At 38.0% G+C, this 25631-nt stretch overlaps 1 protein-coding gene across 1 annotated transcript in view; it reads left to right on the top strand.

Annotated features, from left to right (window-relative positions):
- Positions 1-25631, top strand: part of AIR9 (Outer arm dynein light chain 1 protein) — a 160884-nt gene that overhangs the window by 98302 nt on the left and 36951 nt on the right. Inside the window, exons 24-34 of the mRNA XM_089377429.1 lie at positions 4874-4958; positions 5081-5154; positions 5863-5982; positions 6125-6320; positions 7168-7289; positions 7426-7633; positions 7804-7877; positions 8302-8440; positions 8540-8721; positions 10984-11139; positions 20085-20216. Of these exons, the coding sequence (XP_089233555.1) occupies positions 4874-4958; positions 5081-5154; positions 5863-5982; positions 6125-6320; positions 7168-7289; positions 7426-7633; positions 7804-7877; positions 8302-8440; positions 8540-8721; positions 10984-11139; positions 20085-20216 (1488 nt within the window). The remainder of the gene's footprint in view (positions 1-4873; positions 4959-5080; positions 5155-5862; positions 5983-6124; positions 6321-7167; positions 7290-7425; positions 7634-7803; positions 7878-8301; positions 8441-8539; positions 8722-10983; positions 11140-20084; positions 20217-25631) is intronic.

The raw sequence follows: 25631 nt of genomic DNA, 5'->3' as shown, positions 1-25631 counted from the left end.
GATTCTAGACTTCCTTTCAATTTGGGAAGTCAAACATCATAAGCCTTGTAGCTTGTCTTTATATGAGTATTAACTCTTTAATCTTCTTAGCTATATGGCTCCCTCTTTTCTTCGCATCTCTTGTATCGAGCTTTCTTTCTTCAGAGGTATCATGGAGCCATCTTCACTCTTCAATCTTGTGATAGGATCCATGTCATCTCTCTTGCTTAGCACTTTCATCTTGACATCATAAATGAAGGTATTATATTGAGCCTTTCTAAACTTTAAGCTAATCATAGCTTCTGGATGAAAGTGGTCTCCCTTGTTGACCTTCAGGTTATCTTCTCGCACTACTACCTTTCATTCCCAAGATGAATATATCTTGACTTCATAATTGCCAAGTATCCTATATTGAGCTTGCCTCAACATCCTTCATGTATTCTTGCAATATCCTTCCAGGTAGCAAAATAATTTGTTAACTAGATAACCAACAACAATTAAACTTAGACTTACCTCATCATGATCACCTTCTCGTCCAAGCATCAACATCCTCTTGGTTCATCTCCCCACAAATCTTCCTTCACGCATCATAATGCCCAAGTATCGAACTTGACTACCAAGTTAGAACTTTTCTTCCGGAGATCACACTGGATGTTAATCATTATTCTACATAATCTAGAGAAAGTCTTAATTCTTTATTCATCCTTGAGTAAGTCAAATTCTTCCTTTTTAAACATCACATAATCATACAAAGCATGTTACAATATTTTGCACATATGAATCTTATCCAAGAGTTACTTTCAATATGCATTCCTATGCTTCTTATTCCATCATCCAGCTATATGTCTCATAATAAGTTTGTAACCTGACCTATTGCATTCCTTCATCCCTTTAACAATATTGTTTGCATACTATATGGAATGTATACTAACCTTGTCATAATGCTTCTTCCAAGAACCTTCTAAAGTGATGGTTCTTACAGGATCATGATGATCCACCTTAGCAAGATGACTACCTCTAACATAATGTTAGATAATGCCTGGATGAACAATATGCAAAATGGTCTATCTATCTATCTTTAAAGACTAGATGATTTCTACAAAGCAACTCTAAGTATGCTACTATCACATGCTTCTCTCAATGATGCTATACATAATCACGACTCTTCTTGAGTAAACAACAATGCATACTATCCTAAAGGAAGGACCAATTTCACAAAGAACCCGACAAACAAGATGCCTTCTTAAATAGTAAAGTTCTTTCACATCTCTCTCTTCGACTTCTTCTCAGGTTCTCCCATTTCCTCAGCCATGTGAGCGTTGCTTCTCTCCTTTCTTTTGTTGTTTCTCCGGTTTGGACAATCCCTCTTAAAGTGTCCATACCTATTGCATTTAAAACATTGAACCTTGGACATATCTTTCTTCTTGGACTTCCCAAACTTTCCCTTCTTCAACTTCTTGACTCTGGCTATAAAGGCTTGAGGCTGTTCATTTGATCCAATGTCATCCTTTGCCTTGATCCTAGTTTCTTCCAAGATGCATTGAGCCCACAACTCATCAAAAGGAGTTGTCTTTCTTAGAGTAGATGCATGTTGCAAAGCTGCTCCACTCTGGTGGCAATGCATTCAATACACAGATGGTCATTTTTGAATAAAAAATTGTCTCTCCAAGCCCTTGCAAGTGATCTCTTAATTGAGGGATCTTCATTAGAAAGGATGCCATGTGATCATCCTTTTATTTCTTCATTCTATATAGCTTATTCCTTAAAGACATCTTTTGTCCTAATGCACTTACAAAGCACAAATTCACTAGCTTGTCATACGTAGTCTTAGAAGTGTTCAAATTTGCAACAAATGGAACAAGAGGATCCTTAATGGATTTAAAGATGATCCTTTGTGCCCTTACTTCTCATTTTCTTGTACTTTGCTAGTTCTTAAGTCTTGTCTTTGCTAAGTTCAGTAATTTCACCAGTAACACATTCTATTACTTCATAGTTTATAAGTGCCAGGTCAATGCTTTTCTTCCATGCTTGGAAATTTGATGAACCAACGAGCTTACTGCTTTCCTTGTAGAAAGAACCCATATGACCTATAGATTTAGACATAGAGTAACAATATGATACTCACTTGATGATCAAGAGTCTACCCTTTCCGATGATGTCTCCAAGTATCTTGAGGTTTTCGAGATCTTCAAAGAGACTTCAATGATGTCTTCCAAAGGTGAGGATGTCGAAATATTTTGATGCTTCCTTCAGGTAGGTCTACCAATGATCCTTCAACTAGATCTTTTTCTAAAGAGAGAACAACAACCTTCTTGTAGTTTTCTTCTTCAAGCTTTATTGTGATGAGACCCTTCTTCTATATCAATCGGTCTTCCTTTTCCCCTTAACAAACCCTTCTTGTGTCCACAAGATGATTCTTCCAGCTGCCTTGTTGTTCACCTGAGCTCTGATACCTTGTTGGAAAATGAAATGTGGCAACTATTAATTCCAATTTTCCTTAACCTTAATACTTGCTCGTGAACTTTATTATTCTACTTTTGTTTCTTTATTAGATCTTCCTCTCAAACAAATATCAAGAGAAAAATAATAAGGACAATGGACATAGAAGTTAGGCTCCAAGCTAGGGAAAAACCCCTCCAAGGGGAAAACCTCAAAAACTCTTATCTTCTTATAGAATCTGCTTCAAATGTGACAACAAAGACCCAAACCCTAGACTAAGTCCTCCTCCAAGTACCAAGTCAACCCTTCCAACAAAACCAACTTCTTGCTGCAACTTCGACCACAACCTCTGCCTTGCAATTTCGGCCTTGTGGATGCTACAAAAACGCTAATCTAGCTTATTCAAAAATCCTTCCTTGCACAAGACAGATTCTCCCAAGGTCAACGAGGTCAAGATAGAGTATTCTCTCTTCCAAGAAATTGATACTGTAACTCGCTCTTCTACAATTCAGACCTGTAGTTTTGACCTCATTTGTCGCTGCAGAAACCCTAGAATTTCACACGTGTGAGAGATAGAGCTCCAAAACCAATTTTCTTTGATTTCTTTTGCCTTCTAGACCCTCACTCCACCTCCTTGTCTCTTATTGGTTTAGATCAAACCTTTTCAAGAGAGATTGAACTTGTTGATGAGTGAGTCCCAAATGAGGTCAAGCTGCTCCTTTATATAACCTTTCCAAGGGGTCAAATTCCCTCCTTTAGGCCAACTTGAAGCTTCCAGGGCCGACTTGTACTTTGGAGGTTTCCAAGACTTTCTAGACTCAAAATAAATTCTTTTACAAGATATATTTTTCCTGGAAGGGTCTTATAAACATGATGTTGACTCTATTGACTCATGAGTCATGACAATAAATCCTATGACCTAACAAACCCTAGAAGCAAGAAGAAAATGCTTTACCTAGAAGACCATCAATAAAGAGCATGAAAGACATGATTTAAAATAATAACTTTTTCTTTTCTTCTTTTGTTTGTTACATAAGGTACATGTTGAAATGAGTACAACAACAATTATGAAGACCGAAACTAGTTACATTTCTGACAAGCTGAACGGTTATTGTGCTAGTAAACTTTTATACCCATAATTTTTTTTACTGAAAACCCAAAAATAATTTAGATATGAAATCTACGCACAATCAACACAACTGAGCTTCTAAAAAATTATGCACATCAAAAACAGGAAATCCAAGTACATAAACTTTTACACAGTTTTTACCCTAAGAAAACCCTAGTGTGGGGAAAAATGACCAAAGAGGGATTTTATGAAGCTTCAGAGAATAATTCGGGAAAATATTAAAGCAACAATTCTACAGAATTTACAGCCAAGAAGTTAGAACAACACTAGAGAAGGGCCCCTCTCCTCTACATAGTACAACACAACAAATGGTCTTTCCCTGCAGCGTATGACCCCGTTCTCTTCAGCGAACTCGGTCCAGGACACAACCTCTCCTTTAGTAGAGAACTTGGCCCTAAAGACTCGACATGTCTTTCTCGCATGACTCCTTTCTTTAGCACATGACAACTTAAACATGGCCCCTCTCTGAGCAAACTCGGTCCCTTCTCACTGCTCGACCTTCCTTCTTCTCACCCAAATCGACCCTCTTCTCCCTTGCTTGATGTGATCACCAAATTGTGTCCTTTACCCACTCATTCCAGCAATTTATAATTTCTTGCATAACTCTATTTCCTTCTTGAGATTTTCAAAGAAAAGATCAAAGGCCCAAATTTGATCTTATCACTTTGTTTTGATCTGGTCAAAAAATAAATATTAGTTTCCAATGTTGTAAAATTTAGAAATCTGAGTCACAATGGCAATAACAACTAATTAAATTAATTATCATGCTTTTCCTAAGTTTAAACTTAAAAAAATGCTGAAATAAATAATTATTAAGGTATCTTCTGCATGCCTGGATACAAGGCCTATGCAGAGACACCTGTCCGAGCTACAATTTTAACAAACAAGGCCTAATCATACACCGTGCACACTGAAAGCTATGAATTGACCCAAAATAGGAATGCATTGCCACCATGCTTCCATATGGATTTATTTCCCTAGAGCACTCGGTGTTCTTGTTTGAAACGCACTTCAATATGGCAGGGGGAGGCAGAGAAACATTCCTGTGCAACACTGGAAATCATGTGAGATTACCTCTCTTTCTATAGAAACAAAAAACCATAACAAAGCAAATTTGTACATATGTATCTTTCGTTGTCTGAGAGCATATCTCATGATGTGTTGTCACTTTGTTTGATCAATTTATGACCATCATTTAAAATGTCCTACTTGTATGTGGTTTATTTGGTTAAGCTTTATTACAGTGGATATTCCAGAGCAGTTTTTCTAGCCAAAGGAATGCTTTATTTTAAAATTCATTTGGTGGAACTTGGCATGATGTTGCAGGCCCTCCTAGTTGTGAGTCACTCGAGTTGCATGGACAACCTGTAGAAGGAGGAAGACTTAGCTTTTCAGTAATTTATAAAGGAGGGTAAGAATACTTTCTTATTAGAATAAGTCATTTTTGTTTGCATAGTAAAATTTCACCCCCAGAGACCAATTGTTATATGATTTGTCTAGGTTTCTTATTGCAATAGTGCTTTTATGTGGCAGTGAAAGAGGATCTTGTATCCATGAGTGGATTCGGCAGAAAGGTAATGGTCGCATGGAAAAGATAAGCAATAACGGTGAGCAACCTTCAGAAACATTGTGATATCCTGAGTGTGTCTTGAAAGGCATTTAGAAGTTTAGGATGGTTTTAGGCAGGGATTAAATTTCAACTAATGGATATATTTGAGTCTCTTTTGATTTAGATGCTGTTGGATGTATAGCCTTTGTTTGAACTCTTGATAGATTGAAGCTGAAGCTTAGGTGTACCCATATGTTTCCGTTAAGGGGCATACTATATTGGTATAAAACCTGCTAGTTGACAGCACATGCTTACATCAAACACCTGTCAATTTTTGTATTATGGGTGGAAATTCACTTTTATTCCTTGAAACATTAAAAGAAAGTTTACTGCTTAACCGAGTCTCTATACCTAGTTTTGCAGATTAAGAAAGCTAATGCTCTTCGTCAAGGAAGATTTTGTGAATCTAAACTGTGTTTCGGTTTTAAAAAATGGGGTGTAATGTTTTGAGTGGACTGACCATCCCATTCTTCAAAGGCTAAACACAGTTTAGATCCAGAGAATCTTCCATAAATATGGCAAACTGTGAACACCTACATTCTTAAAAAGTGGTTTGTTGTTATTGGGCCAGTTGGTTTGGTTTAGGACTTTTGCCAGATTTCCATGGGAATCTAGTCTTCTATGATTTCCTTTGCTTGTTGCTTTAGGTATATTTTAGTGGAGAAATCATCTATTTGTGACAGAAATGTCTGCAATTGTTGTGCAGAGGTTTTGGACTTGACGTGTGAAGATGTTGGCAGCCGCATTGAACTTGTTTTCACTCCTTGTAGAAAAGATGGTTTTAAAGGAACATCACAGAAGGTTTTATCTGATGTCATTGCTGATGGTATGGGATAGTAATTATTCCATAAATTAACTTGTTTGAGCCTAGATAGTAGATTATTTGAATATTTTCTGAAAGCTGCAGCAAGTGAACACTGTAGATCTCTGTCATTTTGTTTCTTACACTTTTATTTTGGCTTTCCCAGCGGAACCAGTGGGCATTGACCTAGTTATTCCAGATTGTTATGAAGACAAGGAAGTAGTTCCCCAGAAGTCCTACTATGGTGGAATAGAAGGTGGTGGGCAGTACACATGGTATCAGGTTACCCAGGAACTCACTGATATTGAGCTCTCGGATGCATGCGACAGTTTGAAAGATGCGAAGGTCCTTGCAACCTCCATGTATGTAATTGTTGGCTCTAGAATAACCATGTGAAGTATTAAATACAGAATCCATATTCACAATATTAATGTATTTGAAAAGCAGTCAATAATAAATATTATGTATAATAAAACAAACATTTACCCAACATTATTCAGTGCAATAACCGCAACATTGCACAAAATGCGAGAGTTATCAGCCTACAACTACACCCATAAATTTCATTAATCGTTAGTAGATGACACAATTATTTGGCTCTTAGACATTCTAATTTGAGAACTTGATCGTTCATTGAAATCAGTTACAAAATTACAATAGTTACAAAAATTATCAAACTGGCAACTTCATCATAGTCTAACCATTCATTTCCTCTTCTGCTTTGATTTCCACCCTACTTTGAGAGCTTGATCATTCATACAAAAGCAGTTACAGAATTATGATGGTTAGAAAAAATTATCGAACTGTCAACTTCGTCAGACTCTGACCATTCGTTTCCTCTTCTGCTTTGATTGCTTCATATTTTGCTTCCCTCTGACAGATGAAAAGTGCTGTCTCCGACAATCTTGTGTTGTCCTTCTGTTCTTCAGCCTCTTTTTGTGGACCTTTGGTAACCCACTACCTGCTCATCTGTGCTAGCAAAAGTCCCAACATTCCATCAGCAAAGCATGTCGACCCTTGTAAGACCAAAACTATTTTCAGTCCTTTCCCAAACTGCTCTGCAGTCTAGCCCGTGACAGTAATTTCTGTATTAATTCCATTGTATGTGATGGAGGAAAAGATATAATCTGTGTTTTGTGAATTGGCTGATTACAAAATTCAGTTAATAAGTTCTCCTGACACAACAGTAATGATGTTTTCATATGATAGGACATATATTCCAAAGTTGGAAGATGTGGGAGCTTATCTGGTAGTACGTTGGGTACCTGCTCGGAAGGATGGGAAGCTTGGAAAAGCTTTGATTGCAAGAAGCAGGTTGCCAGTTGCACCAGGTTGAGTTGATTTCTCATGAAATGGATAGTTCATTGATTACCACTATTCACAATCTTCAGAATGACTGAAGTCTTGATTTTCACTGTTAAACATAAAACTAAAACATATAAAATTGTTTCTTACTTTACATGGCAGCTGCTCCAGCGGCACATAATGTTGCCATCAAGGAGTTGTCGCCTAGTGTGTATATTGGAGAAGGTGAATATTATGGTGGATTGGAGGGAAACAGCCAAATCAGCTGGTATAGAGAAACCGAGGAAGGAACAATGACTATGATCGTTGGAGCAAGCTCTAAATCTTATGAAGTTACTTATGATGATTACACATGTCGGTTATATTTTGGGTAAGACTTTTATTGTTATGCTTGCTTTCTCCATGTGTGGTGCAGAGGACTTGTGAATGATAGTTTAAGGCATGGTTGTGTTGCTTTTATGCATGACTGTTGTCTGATATGTTGAAATGAAATGTATTTATTATTTAATGGACTTGCTAATGAGTATTAATATGTTGCAGCTATCTGCCCATTCGATTGGATGGTGTTGTGGGGGAACTGTCTCTGTCAGAACCTAGCAATGTCATCCTTCCAGGTATGTTATATGCATTGAGTGTTTACACTACACATATCATTTCTTTCAATTGAGTCTTGAAGTTTTCAAAGTTTTCTGGAAAGGAAGCAATTTAAATGCTATTTTAGATTGTTTGGTGCTAGTTGTTAGGCTGAGAGATTTTTAGTCATGAATATGTTAAGCCTTGGGCTGGCATGTTTGGCCCCTAGAAAAAAAATTATACTAAGCCAGGGCATTCTTTGCAGATAAGAAATTGCCTTTTGTTTGCAGAGCACAACAACACCATTTTTATCTTGATATTTTTCACTTTTACCACCAATGGTTATCCAAGAATATGCCTTCTTAAATTTTCTAACTGATTATAATGCTGGTTAATAGGATTCCTTTTGACTTTCGTGCTTTGATAGTTACTGTGTTATCTAATAAGTTGATTACAATCTTTCAGAGGTACCGAAAGTGCAGAAGCTTGTTCTAACAGGGAAGGCTGTGGAAGGAGAAATATTGACTGCTGTGGAGGTCATTCCAAAGAGTGAGTCACAACAAATAATTTGGGAGAAGTACAAAAAGGATGTTAAACATCAATGGTATGTTGTATTTATTTTACTGTTACTCCTACTCAGAATAATAGTTTTCTTGTAGTGTCTACTCGTGTTTAGGTTCATAACTTTCTTTCCAATGAGCAGGTTACGATCATCCGAATCTGGTGCTGCAGAGACATTTGAACCCTTGCTTTTACAACGCTCATGCTCATATAAAGTTCGTCTAGAGGATGTTGGATGTTGTTTGCGGTGTGAATGTGTTGTAACGGATACATTTGGCAGGTCTGCTGAACCGGTCTCAGCAGTCACTGGACCTGTTTCACCAGGTGAATTTCTCCTGATATCTATCTATCTATATATCTTGTTTTTCCATTGAGAACCTTGTGGGTAAACCGTATATGTGGATGGCAGTCCTAGTGTTGGTCTAGACTAGTGTGCCTCACCTGTTGAAATTGTAACTAGGTTTGGTATTCATAATGTATAGTTGTCTTTAATGTATTTATTAGGGTTTGTCAAGCATGTTCTTCGTGCTAGAGTCAAAAGAATTTATTTTTGAGTTGAAAGAAAAATGATTGATTTCATGTCCCATTTGGACATTTAAAAGAAAAAGAATTTGAATTTTTTTTATGAGTAATAAGCCTACAAGTTGACCAAGTCGGCCCTCCTTCGACAAGTCAGCCTTGCCCTTCAAGTGGCACCTATTCAACCCTCCTGGACAGCTATATATTGGAGATCCATTCGACCCATTTGGAGATAATTCATTCAGAAAACACGAGTATCTTGTGCACCAACGAAGGAAGAAAAAGGATGAGTCAAAGGAGAGAGAGAGAGGCAAGTCAAAGCAAGAAGAAATTAACATATTTGACCGAATTTATGACTTTTACTAGCTCACACATGTGAAGGATGAATTTCTGTGATTAGGTCAAGTTTCTTCTGGGTTAATTGCAGGCTGAATTTTGGCCCTAGTTGCAGGACCAAAATTTTCTGAGTTTGACCAAATTGGAGCAGATTTGACCAGCGTTGACTTTGAATTTTGGAGGAGACTTGGAGGAGGGTTTGACTTGGTATCTTGGTGGCAATCTAGTATTGGTTCTTGGCTTGGATATCTCTCATTTTGATCTGATTTTATAAGGAAAGGATTGTTGGGTTTTTCCCCATTGTGAGTTCTCCCAGGGTAAAATTGTTTCTTGTCTCGTGTATTGTGATCTCTATTTTTCTGAATGGTTGAACATAAGTAAAGATTAAAAAAACAATAATTTTCACAAGTAATTACCAAAAAAGAGAAATTAAGTGCTTGCTATCTTTTACACTTAGTTTCTCAACATCACTTAGGGGTATTTGAACTGGGCACCTGCTGGTATGGAACATACCAAATATCCAACAACGTTGGTGACAACTGGTTGAGCCAACCCCTTGGGTTAATATCTAGCGATCTGTCTATCTGCATGTGCATATTTTTTTGCAACTTAGTTGGTGCCAACAAAATATTGATTTCGTATTTTCTGGATCAAATCTGGGCTAAAAGGATAGGACAGTTCACATTTCTTCTTTCAAGCTGTCTTACGTATATTCTGGAGCGAGAACAATATGATTAGTTATGTCATAAACTAGCACAATGAAAATAATAAAATACAAAAGGAATTATGGTGGTTTAGAAAAGCCCAAGGTCGTCACTTTATTTGTGTCAAATAATGTTCAGATATAGTAATGTGCTCATTTCAAATGATGCTCCTTAAAAATTTCTATGAGATATGACATCTTGGACCATACATCCTTTAAAAAACAGCAACACTTTTCTTGTTGCAAATTATGGTGCATTAAAGTCGATGCTTTGATTAGCTAAAATACTTGTGTTTATATTGTCCAACTAAATTTTCCTTTCAGAAGCGGCTCGTAGGTAAGGTTTTAGAATAAAAAGGCACCTGGATATTATGTGGCAGACCTAGATGTCTTTATTCATGACATCACTCAGGTTTTGTCAAGAGAACCATTCATGTTCAGATGCAAATCTTGGCTATGGATGTCAAATAGTACATTCAAAAGAAAGAAATTATATTAGTGTCCACTAATTGCTGAGAAGTGGTCAATAGGAGTCTTTTTTTGGTATTTGTAAACTCTTCCAGTTTTTTTATGGGGAGCTATGAACCCAATGCTGTGTTAAAACTTAACATTGCCTAAACGTGCCTTCCACGGGGTTTAAATATGTGTCTCATCTGTGAGAACCTAGGACCTTTACCATTGTTTTGTATCTATGTTGATGGGAGTCAAAGAGTTTTAATGTTATTGGTCTCAGCTATATTATTTCTAGATTGTCAAAGAGACATTATTTGTTATGAAATGTGTGCTTTGAGGTGCTATACTGACATTTAATATTAAGTTGAAACTGAAAATCTTTAGATGCACACCTGAACACTGACTTAAGCTATAATGTTTTACGGCTTTACAAGAAGTATTGTTGCAGACTATTCATATGCTTGCTACTATATTTATATTGCATGTGTTTATACTTTATACCTTTTTTGAAGAAAGGCTTATCATATGAATAATCTCAGATTTGACAGCATTAATTTAACTCTATAACTTTTCAGGGATGCCTAAAATAGATAAGCTGGAGATAGAAGGTAGAGGATATCATACAAATTTATATGCTGTTCGGGGTATTTACAGTGGAGGAAAGGAGGGGAAAAGTAAAATCCAGTGGCTGAGATCCATGGTCGGAAGTCCGGATCTAATTTCTATTCCTGGTATGGAATCTGGCATCTATTATAAAGGATTGAAAACTCAGAATACCCGTGGAATTATTCTATGTATTTTGTGGCATACTTTCAAATTTACCATCTAAAAACTTATATTATGGTTAATTTCTATATATTTTATATGACAGCATGTTTTTGTGATTTAACTTTTTCATGTTATTGCAGTCTTCAGACTCACAGCATAGTTATAATAGTGCATTCAACTTGTGGTTGATATTACATTTCCAAATTGATTTTCTTTATTCATAGTAAATTGTCTTTCCTTGTCTACAGATCTAGAATCAGATTAAATGCTTAGAATAAACAATATATGCATATTCTCGTAACTAATAGAAAGATGTTTTGTAAAAGAGATGCTTGTATTACAAAAGACCACGACTATAAATTTTTTCTCCTAACTTGTTCAATTACTTACATCCATACATATGCACACACAACAGTTCTGTTGTTGGGTTAGAATCTCAAAGGACAAAGAAATTAGAATTTAGGGTCTTTGACCTGTTGATTCTTTCTTGCAATAGTGTTGTGATTCTTTCTTATATTTCAAGTATGTGGTTTAGTGGCATTTGTATTGCTGTGGAACTCTGATTTTTTCAGGTGCGTGTTGCAGGTGTTGAAATTTATGCAAAATTATATTCACCTCCCAAAGATAGGTTTTGAGAACCTAGGATTACAGGTCTCAAATTGCGTTGACCACCTTGTTTTGTCTATAACCTAGCAACTTTGGCGTTTTTGGTCTTGTACACATCCGGTGCGTTGGGGGTTCTGGGATTGCACCTCTCCAGAATGTCATGCTTGCAATCTTATAGCCTTGTGGTTAAAATCTCAACCAACCACATCTTTCTTGTAATTTCAAAAGGGGGTGTTCCAATTTCCTTCATTACACAACTTTCCTGTTGCCCAGAAATGGAGTAGGCTTTGTAGCCCTTTCCTTGCAACTTTCTTGTGATTTCACAAGGAGGGTTTTGAGTCTTTCATCCTCACTACTTTCCAATTGCAGATTCTTTCAGTCCTCACCTATTTCAAGTTGATGGGTATCTTTTTCTCAGGTTTGTTGATGAATGTACAATATAGAATGGAGGAGGGCTTGTGGGCCTTTCTATCTCGCAGCTTTCTTGTGATCTTGCAATGGGGGTTTCAAGTCCTTTTCCAATTTTTTGGTTCACAGATCCTTTCACTTTTGCAAGTATCTTAACTCCTTGCACAGTCAGATTTTCTAATTATGACTTATAAGGCCTCTGGCATTTCAAGTTGGCGTGGAGTATTTTGCTGAGCTTCTTGATGAATGTAGAATATACATGATTGTGACTTTTCTCCTTTCTTTACAGTTCGAAAGAAACCGATCTCACCTTGTTTAGTTGATAGTTCTTTTCCACACTTGATATTGTAAGAATGATTGTCAGTCTCATACAAAATCTTCCACTTATGGAATGAAGATCTCATCGCTATATTTTTCGTGTATTAAAGATGCTTTCAAGAACATCAATAAAACTACATTCACTAAGATAAATTTCAAATGAAAGACATTTTCTCTGATGTTTTGTTGCATAGGAGGGATCCATATTTGAGTGGCTTCAATTTCTTGTGTTGTCCTTAAAACATATATTTTGATAGGTGCAGTCACATTTATTTTGTAATATATCTAGTTTATATTACTAATATAAATAAAATATAATTTATAGCCTATATATAATATATACATTATGGATTATTGTTTTTTTTTTTCTCGTTAAAACTGAGCTAATTATATTACAAAAATGCCAAAATTACAGCAAAAATTACATCTGGGCTGAGGCCCTGTTTCTTCAAAGAGATTTTCCATGAAGATATCAGTCATAGCTAAACTTGCAGAGAGACCAGTTTACCTTCCTGCTGACACGGTGGATACATGATGCAACACGATGGATACCTAATACGACACAGTGAATACAGAAATCGACACGATGGAGTCATAACTCGACACGGTGAACATAATTCGACACGGTATATATAGAAATCGACACGGTGAACATGTAGACTGACGCGTGGACTAATACTATGGTGATTTGGACCGACACTGCGAACATAAACCCCATGACAAACATACAAAGTAAGCAAAATGAGATGGTCAGAGAGATTCATTCCTTGCCGCACAGACTTGGCGTCTTCTGAGTTAGTCTTCATCCGTGGTGTGAGGCTCATCTTTTGCAGGACCCTTGAGCTTTTCCGAGTCTTCCTTTTCCTGGCGCGAGCTCCTCTGAACAGGTTCACTGGGGCCGGCCTCATCCTTCTAAATTGGACGCCTGAAGTCGACAGTGGGAGTCTCCATATCCACCCTCGGGACATTCACAGTTTCCAAACGCCCCCGAATACTGTTGCAATGCTCCACGGTAACCGAAACTATGAGAGTATTGTTTGCAAATGCGCAGGGGATTCTGTAACGAATGGCCGGGTGTTCCGTGTGACCACACTCCGGAATGCCCCAGCTTCCTCTAACATTGCTGCCCGGAGGCCTGTTTTGCTCAGAGGTGATCTCTACTGAAGAGGAGGGTGAAATCTCAGGCCTCTGAGAGGCAGAACGACCCGTGACCCTCCTCTGCGACTGCTCATCCTGAGCCTTTCCCTGGACATCTGACAATTGCTTCCTACACCAGAATTCCCCTGAGAAACCTTACACCAGGCTAACACCCACTCAAATGGCTTGAATGGCGGCAGAGTGGTTTGGGTTGCAACCTTAATAGCTCCCATATTCCTCGGATGTTGCAGCGCATTGAATGGCGCCTGCAATCGACTGTACATTCCCACAGCATTCCCCTGCAATCGACTGGACAGTCCAACGACATTCCCCTCCGCATAAACCATTTCAAACGCGCCCATTGCTTCGCCTTCCGGCGAATTTAAGGGGCCTTCGTCGTGGAGTGGCGTGGCTTGTCCGGGCTGACAGTTGCCCATGTGACAAGCCACATGCCCCTTAACTCCATTAACACGCGGCATTAACTCCATTAACACCCGCATCCGGGAGATTATGGATTATTGTTAATTAAACCCGAAGGTCAGAATTTTTTTGTTGAAGAATCTAGCGCATCTAGGTTATAATGAGATTCTTCTGACGATGATGACTATTTGTGAAGCACTTTTTACTTTTTCTTATTAACGCAATCTTCTCTTATTATTATTAGTGTGTGATCTCTTTCTTCATCAAACAAGAACAAAAAACAAAAGAGACAAGAACACAAGATGTTGGCTCTCAGTCAGGGAAAAACCTCTCTCTCCTAGAGAGGAAAACCATTCTGCAAATTTTTCTTATTGAAGCTTCAATTGACAAATGCCAAACCCTAGACCCTTGATCAATATATCCTCCAAGCACAAGACAATCTCTCTTCCTCTTGTCCTTCAATCAATGCCTTCTTCTGCTTTGCACCTTGATCTCTTCCTTTGCATTTCTTCTGGTAACTGATAGGTCTTTTTCCGGCAACTTGCAGAAACCCTAGGTCTCCTTAGAGACCTCTTCTTTGGAGTCCTCCTTTCCTTCTCTACTTCGCTTGGCAATATTCCCTTTCCTTGACACTTAGGCTAGAGAATGAGACCTTCCTTGAGAGATATTTCTGAGTTGAGAGGCTGATCCTCTTTACCCTACTGCAGGTCTGATTTCTTCGCACATGTGGCTGATATAGACTTGTACTTGGCCCTTTTTCTTGCTTCTTTCCTTCGCTTTAGGTGAGACTTACTTCGCTTGAGATGGAGGCCTATTTGGAGCCTTTTTTTCACCGAAAGCACCTCTTCTTATGTTGCTGCCCTTAGGGTTCTGTTATGACAGCAAAATGGCCCTTCTTCCTTCGCAGGTGTGGCAGACATTAGCCCCAAAACAACCCTCCCAAACTCGATTTCTCTTCCTTCTTCTTCGCTGCACTAGAATCACTTCAATGCTCCTTTTTGCACTTCTTTTTCAACCTTTCTTCTTTGCTGATTTAAGAGATGATTGATTGTCTAGTTGTGAGGTTGAATGGCCCTATATATAGGAGTTTGTCCCTCCTATTGGGCTGACTTGACTTTAGGTGCACCAAAAATTCATATCTTTGAACCGACTTGAAGAGGAGACTTGTCTTTGCTTTGGAGGATCTCTTTTGACATATTTCTTTGACTCTAATACACAGATTTACATAGTGTAACATGCCACATGGGTCTACAAAAATTACATTGACTCTTTGACTTTCCTAGAAGCACTTAAACATGTGCTTGACCTATCAAATGGGCAAGAAACCCATTCTTGATAATGACAAAAATAATAATTCTTTTCTTTTACAAGTACAAAGATAAAAATTAGATTTATGAAGACCGAGCCTAGTTACACTTTCTTTAGCACTCCCTCTTAACTAGGGAGGTATTCATAAATTACTTTACAAGGTGTTTGGACATTCTCAATCTGAAGAATTCACAGAAGAGAAATTGAATTGGCAATCCATCTGTTCTAGCATCATAGTAACCAACATTGTTTTCACAACAAGGCCTTTGTTGACAACTCTATCTCTTATTAGATTAGAGCACAATGTTGGCAAGACCAATGACTATAGACACCTTCATCATTGTCTCTCAAGGTACATACCCACCCGGGTGCTCACTGAGTATGACCTTCTAGGACTATTCTGATCCTGGGTTCCCAACCCTCAAAGAATATCGGTCTTCTTGCCTACTCTTATCTTGTATGCCGTACACATCTTCAAAGAGCATCGGAGGACCATATCTTACCCAATCCTCCATTCTTTCTTCCCAAGTGAAGACAAGAATGTTGTGTCTATCTCTCCCTTTCAAATAGGAAAGATATGCCCATTGCTATAAAGGAATGTCCCCAAGCTCCCTCTGACCAAGAGCTTGCCCAAGCTCCCTCTTAATTAGGGACTTGTCAGAGCTCCCTCTCATCTAGGGACTCTCCTTTTCATCAACAACTTCTTTTGAGGGTCCTTTAGCTGCTTGATCACTTTCTTTCTTTGATGTCATGAAATTCAGTCGAGCTTCTTCTTTGTAGGGCATCAACCATCGATCACTTTCCTTAGTTTGTCATGTCATTCCTTTCTGCATGGAAAGTGACCTTCTTGATACATATTTGGAGCCTTCGTCATATGGCTACTTATTCCTCATCATGTTTCTTTCAGGAATTTTCCACCCACGACATGAATGCTAGTTGTACTTGTACTTACAACCCTTGTTCCAGTAGCTTTGCATGAACCTATCTAGATATTATTCAAGAAATCAAAGCATAGCATTAAATCAAATAGTACCTTACGAAATGGCTTTCCATCATGACATCTTGTTGGCTTGAATCATCAACATCTTGCATTTTCACATCTCCAAGGCCTTTCCTGGTGTTAAGGGTCCTTTGATATTTTTCTTCCTTCATCAGAATTCTCGTGCCTTTTTCTGGGAGATGCCTTCAACTAATCTCTCGGATGTTGATTCCTAGTGTCCATGGTGTCCTTTTTATCCTTGATCTCTTTATCTCATATGATTCTTTATAGATTTACTTTGTCAACCACCTCATACTCCATATGAAGACATTTCTCATGTTCACCTTTATTAATGAGTGAACCATGCCTTCATGCATTTTCTTCAATGAAAGAGATCTACCATTCCTTGACCATGCTACCAGAGCAATTCCCCATGCTTATTGATACAAATGACATGACTTGAGAAACATAGATGCATACATACCTTATCTTAGTTCTTTCTTTGATCATCTCAACTTCCTTTGACAACTTCCTAGATTGAGATTACCTCAATCTCCTTTGCTTTGCTACATCTTTCCTTGCCTACATATCATCCTTTCTTGAATCCCCATAAGTGGAATTCTTATCGAGACATCTGCTTTTCCTTAAAGTCATGAACCCTCTATTGAAGATTTCATCGGAGGATTCTTGTAGTCCTCATCTTGCAAATGCTCCTTTTTGCTGATGATAGTGGCCTTCTAAGATGATTCTTCTTCATCATGATCATTCCCTTATGCATTGATGAGGTTATCTAATGGCTTCATCCTTCCTACATGAATATTTTTATCTGAGCTATCTGTACATAATGCTCCTATATTCCTGAAGACGCCATTCATAAATCATGAATTCTATCCAACTGCTACATGTTCCTATGATACCCAAAACTTTAAAGAAGACTTATGTGAAGAAGTTGATCTGAATCATAGTAGAGATCCGAAGGGTCCTCCTTCTTTTGCTTCTTATCTTCTTCTTTCTCTTCTTGGGTAATGTGGGTGTCTTCTCATTTTCTCTTATTGTTGTACTTCTTGAACTTAGGACAATCCCTCTTATAGTGTCCATATTCTTGACAGCCAAAGCATTAGACTTTGGACATATCTCTTTTACCCTATCTCTGTGGACCAAACTTGCTAAATTTCCCTTTTCTCTTGGCGATAGCAGTAAATGCCTGCTCCTTTGATCCCACGTCATCTTTGGCTTTGAGTCTAGTCTCCTCCATTTTGCATAGAGACCAAAGTTCATTCAACAGGGTAGCTTCCTTCTTGGCATATATACTTGATGTGAAGTTGCCCCATTCCTCAGGTAGTGCATTGAGCACCATAGTTGTCATCTCTCTGTCTGACATAACTTCTCCTAGTTCTTGCAGCTGGTCTCTCATCTCAGGTAGTCCAAATTGAATTGCCAGTTGATAAAATTCTTTAGTGCATTCACAAACAATCATATCTCTGTGTTATTTGTACTTGTCTTTTTGGTAACCTTTGAGTAAGAACTTCTCACGCAACTTGCTTACAATCTTCTCCTAAGCATGCATTTTTTTTTTTTTTTTGCTTTCAAACTTGTTCCATCCTTGCCACTTTTTGGTCTTCCTGTTCATCTAGTCTGAATCAAATTGCAAATTGATAGAATTCCTTGGTATATTCGGAAACAATCATATCTTTGTGTTTATTTCCAGTTGTTTATACAAGGTCATTTGGTAATCTGTGGAATTTATGCTGTTTACCATTCACTCTCAAATACTGATTAGCATTCAATGCTGCATGCTTGAGGGATATTGGTTACCACTACATACATGACAAAAGCTTTGTCAGAAAAGTTGCTGAGCTAACTAGCTTGTCTTTAAAGTGACTATGTCCCTTCACATTTTTGTAGTCCATTGCATACACATATTGATATGGCTTTCAAGCTTTGTAACATGGAGCCCTAGCTGCCTTATCACTTCTTAAAGTTTTACATTACTAGAAACACTGGATTATATATATCATGTAGTTAATGCAACATTATTGACAATAAAAAGTTTCATCAAAGGAGAGAACATGCTCGTCTTCATAATTCACATCCAACCCAATACTTGGGTTATCCTACACCAAGTCAATACAATCATTAACATTCAACAACTGCATAACATTTTGTGTTTGCCCTTGAAACCTTAGGAACTCAAAGGATGCTGCTGTAAGTTCATTTTCAACTTTTTCAACTCAAAGGATGCTCGAACATACTACTTGCAGGCTTACTTCTTGCTAAATTTCCTTTTTGTGATGCATTAATCACGCTTGGAGGTTGTATGATGCTCCCCATATGCTTCTACAATTTCAAAGGAGAATGAATCTACTGATTATGGTTTAGGTGTGATGTTATTCTTGTAAGTCCATAGAATGGAAAGGGTGCCAGAGAAACAAAATATGTAGGGTGTACAACACTAGAAAATGAATTCTAACTTCTGAAAGTGATAGAAGGGAGAAATGTCCTAGTAGAACCTGCATAAGAAATTTTGATAACCTCTTCCATATGTGCATATAACCAGTGTTATATATTAGGATCAACAAAATATTGGCAGACATCATAAACGTAGGATATTGGAAACATTGGAAAAATATTGCCCATATTGTGATAAATTACCTCTGAATTATTTCTTTGCAGAAAATACCACAAGTTATCGCCATAAATATGATAAATTGGCGAGAAAGGCAACACTGAAACAGTAACGTGTATGATGCTAAGGCAACTGACTGCTTAGTGATTTGTTTCTCTGGTGAATTTTGGAAAATTTACTGTCAGGGAGACAATGGCTTTTTATAGGTGACCGTGTTTATTTAATGTCTCAGGTTTTAATTTCCTAAGTCATCTTTGGTTTTGCACCGAATCATTTCAAGGTTTAGCTTGACATATTCTAAACCTTCAAGGTGTCGGCTTCATTATGGAATACCTAACTGAGAATGGAGATAAGAGGATCTCTTAACTAACATATGCGAACCATCTGTTTGATTCTGAGATTTGCAAGATATTTGTTTTATTTGAATGAAACTTAATGCATCAATCATCTTTTTGTGTGATCAAAGTTTTAAACTCCATCATTAGCTTGAACAAGGGACTCATTATTCCGGAGATTGAATAGTGGCCATAAATACACTGATTTAGAATACCCTCTGATTTCTTGTTTTGCTTTTCTTCTCATGAACCCACAACTGTTCCAATATAAGGGATATAGTTGCCAAAATTATATGTATATCGGATCAAGATTAATAAATCTTTATTCATGGTATTTGAATCATTGGTTACGTGATAACATTTTCTCCCGCCTTGATGCATGCTGCACCGTAAGTATATGAGTTCTTGCTATGAGGTGGGGCAGATATTAGGCAGATCTTATCTTAGCATTTATGAATGGGCAAGAAATCTGGATTAATGAGCTGTCTACGTAAGTAGACACTATGGAGTGTACAGATATATGAAAGGTAACTTTTTGATGGAAATTCGACCTGGCTATTTTGTATGATGGGGTTACTGATTTTTAGCATGTCATTATGAAATAATTGTGTATTAAAACAGGAATGCTCAACAAATGTTTAGTATGACTTCATATGTATTGTATAATAATTATTCCTCTGAACTCTTCAAATTCCTGGTGCCTTTGCTGAAACGTCATATAAAATTTTAAAACTATTTTAAGGCTGGATTGTTAACATATGATTATTGCAGGTGAAATAGGCCGCATGTACGAGGCAAATGTAGATGATGTTGGATATAGGCTTGTAGCTGTATACACACCTGTGAGGGAGGATGGTGTAGAAGGTATTCCAGTTTCGACATCGACAGACCAAATCACTGTTGGTAAGATGTACCAAACATTCCTCACTATATATTTAATATTGAGTTATTTATTGAAATACAATCTCTTTATGCCTACCTATGACTCGCATGTGAACGATAGTTCTTTCGGTCACTATCTTTGATGATTTGGAGTTTAAAAAACCGTGATATTAAAGAAATTTGAGTAGTTAGCTAATGAAAATTTTAAAATCTCGAGGGTGAACGTTTAAAGGAATGCTAGGATAAACATATCGAGGATACGCATTTAGAAACAAACAATCAAAGTTTCTGGAAATGGGCAGATGATATATAATATTAAAAGTGAAAATCAGCTTAGAAAATTCCAAATGCGGCAGCTTATATTTGTACACACTCTCATACCAGAAGAATTTTTATGGCTTTCTTCCAGAAGTATGTTCGATATGGAAATGATGGATGGAAGGCGTTTTTGGTAACCTTGGCTTGCATCTAAGTAGCTAGGTGTGTGCACAGGTTCATTGGGTGCATGCACCAGGTGCAAGGTGCACATATTTGCATCTTGGGTGCATGCCTGTGGTTAGTGATTTGCCTGTTAGAATGCTGGGAGCTCCCCGGTAGAGAATTTATACAGGTTGAATCCCATAGTTGTCGGTAGATTAGATTGTTACTAAAAGATGACCCCATATAACAGGGCCAGCGTCAATTTAAGGACTAAATCATTTTATCTGAAATTTTAAATATTGAATCATGAATGTCAAACTTCAGTTGTGATTAATCCAACAACTATTATTTGACATTTCTTGAGAGGGAGAGAGACGTGCTTGACAAGGTTTAAAAGATTATAAATTTGGAAAAAATTCACTAAGTATAATAGTAAAATAGTTTCCTAAAAAAATTGGAGTGAAAAAATTGAATTATAAATGTTGAAGTGTGATTTGACATCACTATATGTTAATTTTAGATAACAATGGTATGTTCTATGCTTGAGAGCAATTTACTTCAATTTTCTTATTAGCCCAATATCAATTTCCAGATTAGAAATCACATTAACATGACAGTAAATGCAGATAGAATATTAATAAAACAGGAGAAGACAAGCGAAGACAAGAGGACACAAGATATGGTGCCAGCTAGGGACAAACCCCAATGTGGGGAAACCCTTTGATCAATTCTTCTTATTATTCTTCAAAAGTTCAGCAGAGAGAGAGAGAGTACAATATGCAATATTCACTTGTCCAATCAAAGTGAAACCTGTTCAGTCAAACAACAGCCATAGAAAGCCCTTAACTAGAAAGTCAACGCTGGTCAACAGGGCAGATTTTGACCTTCACAACAGCTCGGTCAAACTCAGCCAACTCGGCCTCCAACAGCAATCCAAATCAGCCCAAAATAGTCCCAAAACACTTGGTCAAACTTGGTCAACACTGCAGTCAAACCATTCTGCAGTCAACTCTGGTCAAACAGTACGGACTGCCTCGATTTCTGTGCCCAGAAATGCGGCCTGCCCAAACAGAAAGCATCCCATAAAAATCGCAGTCAAACAAGGTTAACGCTGGTCAAACTTCCCTGGAATTCGGTCAACGCAGAAAACTGTCTTCTTCTTCTTCGCATGTGTGGAGAGAGGCTGTCCTGAAATCCATACCCAATCATATGAGGAGAGAGAGATGAAATGAGAAGGTGAGTGATGTCAAAATGAGGCAAAGACACCACCTATTTATATGCAAACGTGGAGGATGAATAGATGTGACTGTTGGGCTTCTGAGCCTACATTAGTTTGCTGGCTGACCTTGACAATTTGTCCATAAACAAAATAAATTCATAATTCCATTTGTGCATGTTAGAATGAGATGATCTTTAAATCAATCCTACACCTTTCAGAGAGAGGAATCCAATAAAAATATCGGCTGCCTCATATGAGCTGTCCAAGGTGGACTTTGACCCTAGTTGCCAAATTTAACACTATATTTAATACTATTTTATATTTTAAGTTTTTATTTTTTTGCTTGAAAATGTTTCAAAATTTGCAAAAAAAAACCATCAAGTATCATAGTAAAAATAAAACTTAGAAAAAATGGGAGAAATATGAAATTCTTGGAATAGAACATTTGTAGTTAATTGCTAATCGGAAGTTGTTTGAAAAATTGTAATCTTTAATGCAGGCGATCTTTTGTCAATGTTTTCAGGTGACGTTTGAGTTTCTATTTGTCTAATCGCCAAGTTTTCCAATATTTCGTTTTAAATAAAAAACTTCATTGGAAAGCCAAGTGATGCTTCTCACATTTGCGGATAGCATCCATAGTAAAGTTGTTGGCATAGACTAGCATGCTTAAGTTGAGTGGATTCAAATTGAGCACCTGGTGTCATGGAACTAACTAAATACCTAACAACATTGGTGATAATAGTTGAGCTAAAGCATTGGACTTGATTTTCACTATCGATCTATTTATCTATAATAATAATAATAATTTAATTTTGTGACCACGACCAAGCTAGACAGTGAATTAGTGTATGAGACCCCCTTGTTTGTGGGAATATATTTGTGTATGTGTGTGTGTTTGCTTTTTCCCATTGACAACAAGGGTATCCAAACTGAGCACTGGGTGGCATGGAACTAGCTAAATGCGTAACAACATTGCAAATAATTGGTTGAGCTCAACCATTAGACTATATATATATTCCCCTCATTGATGGCAAGGTATCCCTTAGGCTATTTGGGGTTGGGACTATTTCTTTCTAACTTTCCCATGAATAATTGAGTAACAAGTTCGCTATTGGGGTTGTGTTGTTCTTTAGGATTGAGAGACCCTCATGATGTTGGGCAGTTAGAACTAGGTTGGCATGTTTTACTCTTGAACCTTTGACCTCCTTGAGTCCCAAGGGAATAGAGGAGGCTAGAGGATTTGTATTGATATTTGAATTTTTCTAATATAAAGATGTATATTAAAAAGTAAACAACTGTTAATTTTAGGTATGTTCTATGCTTAGAGCAATTTATTTCAATTTTCATAGTTAGCTCAATATCTTTTCCAGGTTAGCAATCACATCAGCGTAATAGTAAATTGCAGATAGAACATAAACATAAATCGCAGAAGACAAGCCAAGACAAGAGGACACAAGATGTGGCACTAGCCAGGGACAAACCCCAATGTGGGGAAACCTTTGATCAATTCTTCTTATATGTTCTTCAATAGTTCAACAGAGAGAGAGAGAGGTAGTACATTTACAACAGAAGTCAACACCTTGACTTATCTAAATAAGAGCATAGATCATCTCTAAGAAGATGATACATGAGGTAGCTGAACTCAGTTGAAGACATGCTGCTTCAATTGATTCTCCATGGTGACTCCATCACCTATCATTGTGCTGCACCTCATCATCATGCTGCACCTCACTGTGTTGCACCATGCTGCACCCGTCATCACTATGCTGCATCTCATCATGCTTCATTAGTCATGACTGTACCCATCACTGTACTGCTGCACTATGCTGAGCTCTTCATTGCACTATGCCCAAATGCATGCTACAATACCTCATCATCATGGTGCTGCAATACATTCTTGCTGTTGCTATATGTCCATCATTACCATGCTGTCCCATTGCGGCACCAATGTCCAACAACACTGATCTACACCATGCTTATGCATTGCTTCTCCTATGTGCACTATGCTGCACTGTACAACATGCTATGCATTGTTGCTCCTATGTGCACTATGTTGCATTGTACAACATGTACTCACACTGTACATCATGTACCCATGGCTTCTCAACAAATTGATCCAAAACAGGCCAAATATTTGACCCAACACATGACACAATTGCTGCTTCAAGTCTGCTGTACTGCTGTCCCTAGTTAGGGCATGTGCATGCTGCAACAACCCTTAAATACCTACACAAACAGTGTCCCTTTTGTTGCGGCCTAGTCTTGAACAGGTGTTAGCACCCTTGTCTGTTGTCCTAGGCATAGATAGCCCCTAAACAACTCCACGCTGCCCTCCAAAGAGAGTTAGGACCTGCGGCCCACCTACAACACCATACACCGCCCTTCCTTCAAGAATTTTGCACCCAAGACACCTCCATGCAGGTTGAACCAGCCTCTCCTTGCCTCGGCCCTCTAGGGAGCTGTCTCGACCTCCCCTCACAACAATTCGACCCTCAAACATACGCTAGAAACAACCTTAAAACACCACGCTGTTCTGTCCCTCTTTGCTGTTGCTAAAACATAGAATGTTTAGGGTGACTATATCATGAACAATGTTTAGGGCAACTTTGATATGGACAGCGTATAGACTTGTGTCCACCATAAGAGTTTCCCTCCATGTTGGCTACCATATTAGGACGTAGAGCCTTCTCTTCATTGCTTGTATCTAGATCTAGGGCATGCCTTCTCCATGACAGTGTTGAGCTAGGGCATCCTCTCCTTAGGGCTGCTTAGTTTCTTAGGATCTCTTCTTCCCACTAAAAACCCAAAGACAAGTGGAGAGGAAGAGATCACAAGAAGTGTGTGTTAAAATGACTATCAAGTCACCTCCTTTTATACTAAAACGTTGAGCACATGTGGGGTTATTTGGTTGCTGGCCGACCTTGACAAATTGTCCCATAACTCAGATAAATTCATATCTCCATGCATACTTATCAGAATCGGATGATCTTTAGATCAATCCTACACCTCTCGACGAGAGGGATCCAAGAAAAATATCAGCTGCCATTAATAAGATGACCGACATGGAGTTTGGCCCTGGTTGCCAATTTTAACACTCCCTCTCAACTAGGGAGAACTCTATCTACTGATCCATTTGCCAGACTGTACTATCTTTGCCATCAGTCCCCTGCACTGCTCTGCTCTGCTGAGCCATGAAGAAGAAGAATTTATCGAGAATGTCTCATACCATTCTCTACTAACCCGTAGTCAGTCCCATATGAAGAGAGTGTGTCATATCACTGGATCATATCCCATATCAGTTCCAAAAGAGAGTGAGTTATATCACTCTTACTGACCCAAAGTCAGTTCCATTTGATCCCAGATCAATATCAAAGGACAATGTCTCAAACCACTCATATTGATCCGAAGTCAGTTTCATTGATCCCAAATCAATATCAAGAGAGAGTGAACTATATCACTCTTACTGACCCGAAGTTAGTTCCAATTGATCTCAAATCAATATCAAGAGAGAGTGAACTATATCACTCTTACTGACTCGAAGTCCATTCCAATTGATCCCAGATCAATGTTGGTCATCCTAGCATAGGGAGTACGGTAGATGCACGATGCGTCCATTGGTACTACTATGGTCCCTAACCCCATTTCCCTACTCATTGGCCAAATGAGAGGTACTTCCCATGAGTCCCAGACTGCATGGGTAGTATGCCTCGATAGGAGAACCACTCATCCTATCCATAAGTCGCCACGGGGTATCACAGGGGATGGCTGAACCATTCACCCTGTACACAGTGGTCACT

The sequence above is a fragment of the Pinus tabuliformis genome, chromosome J (assembly GCF_031772625.1).
Source record: "Pinus tabuliformis cultivar Carrire ecotype Pingquan chromosome J, CPIR1, whole genome shotgun sequence".
Lineage (NCBI taxonomy): Eukaryota > Viridiplantae > Streptophyta > Pinopsida > Pinales > Pinaceae > Pinus > Pinus tabuliformis.
Note: the sequence above shows the minus strand (reverse complement) of the source record. Positions and strands in the feature narration are given on the sequence as shown.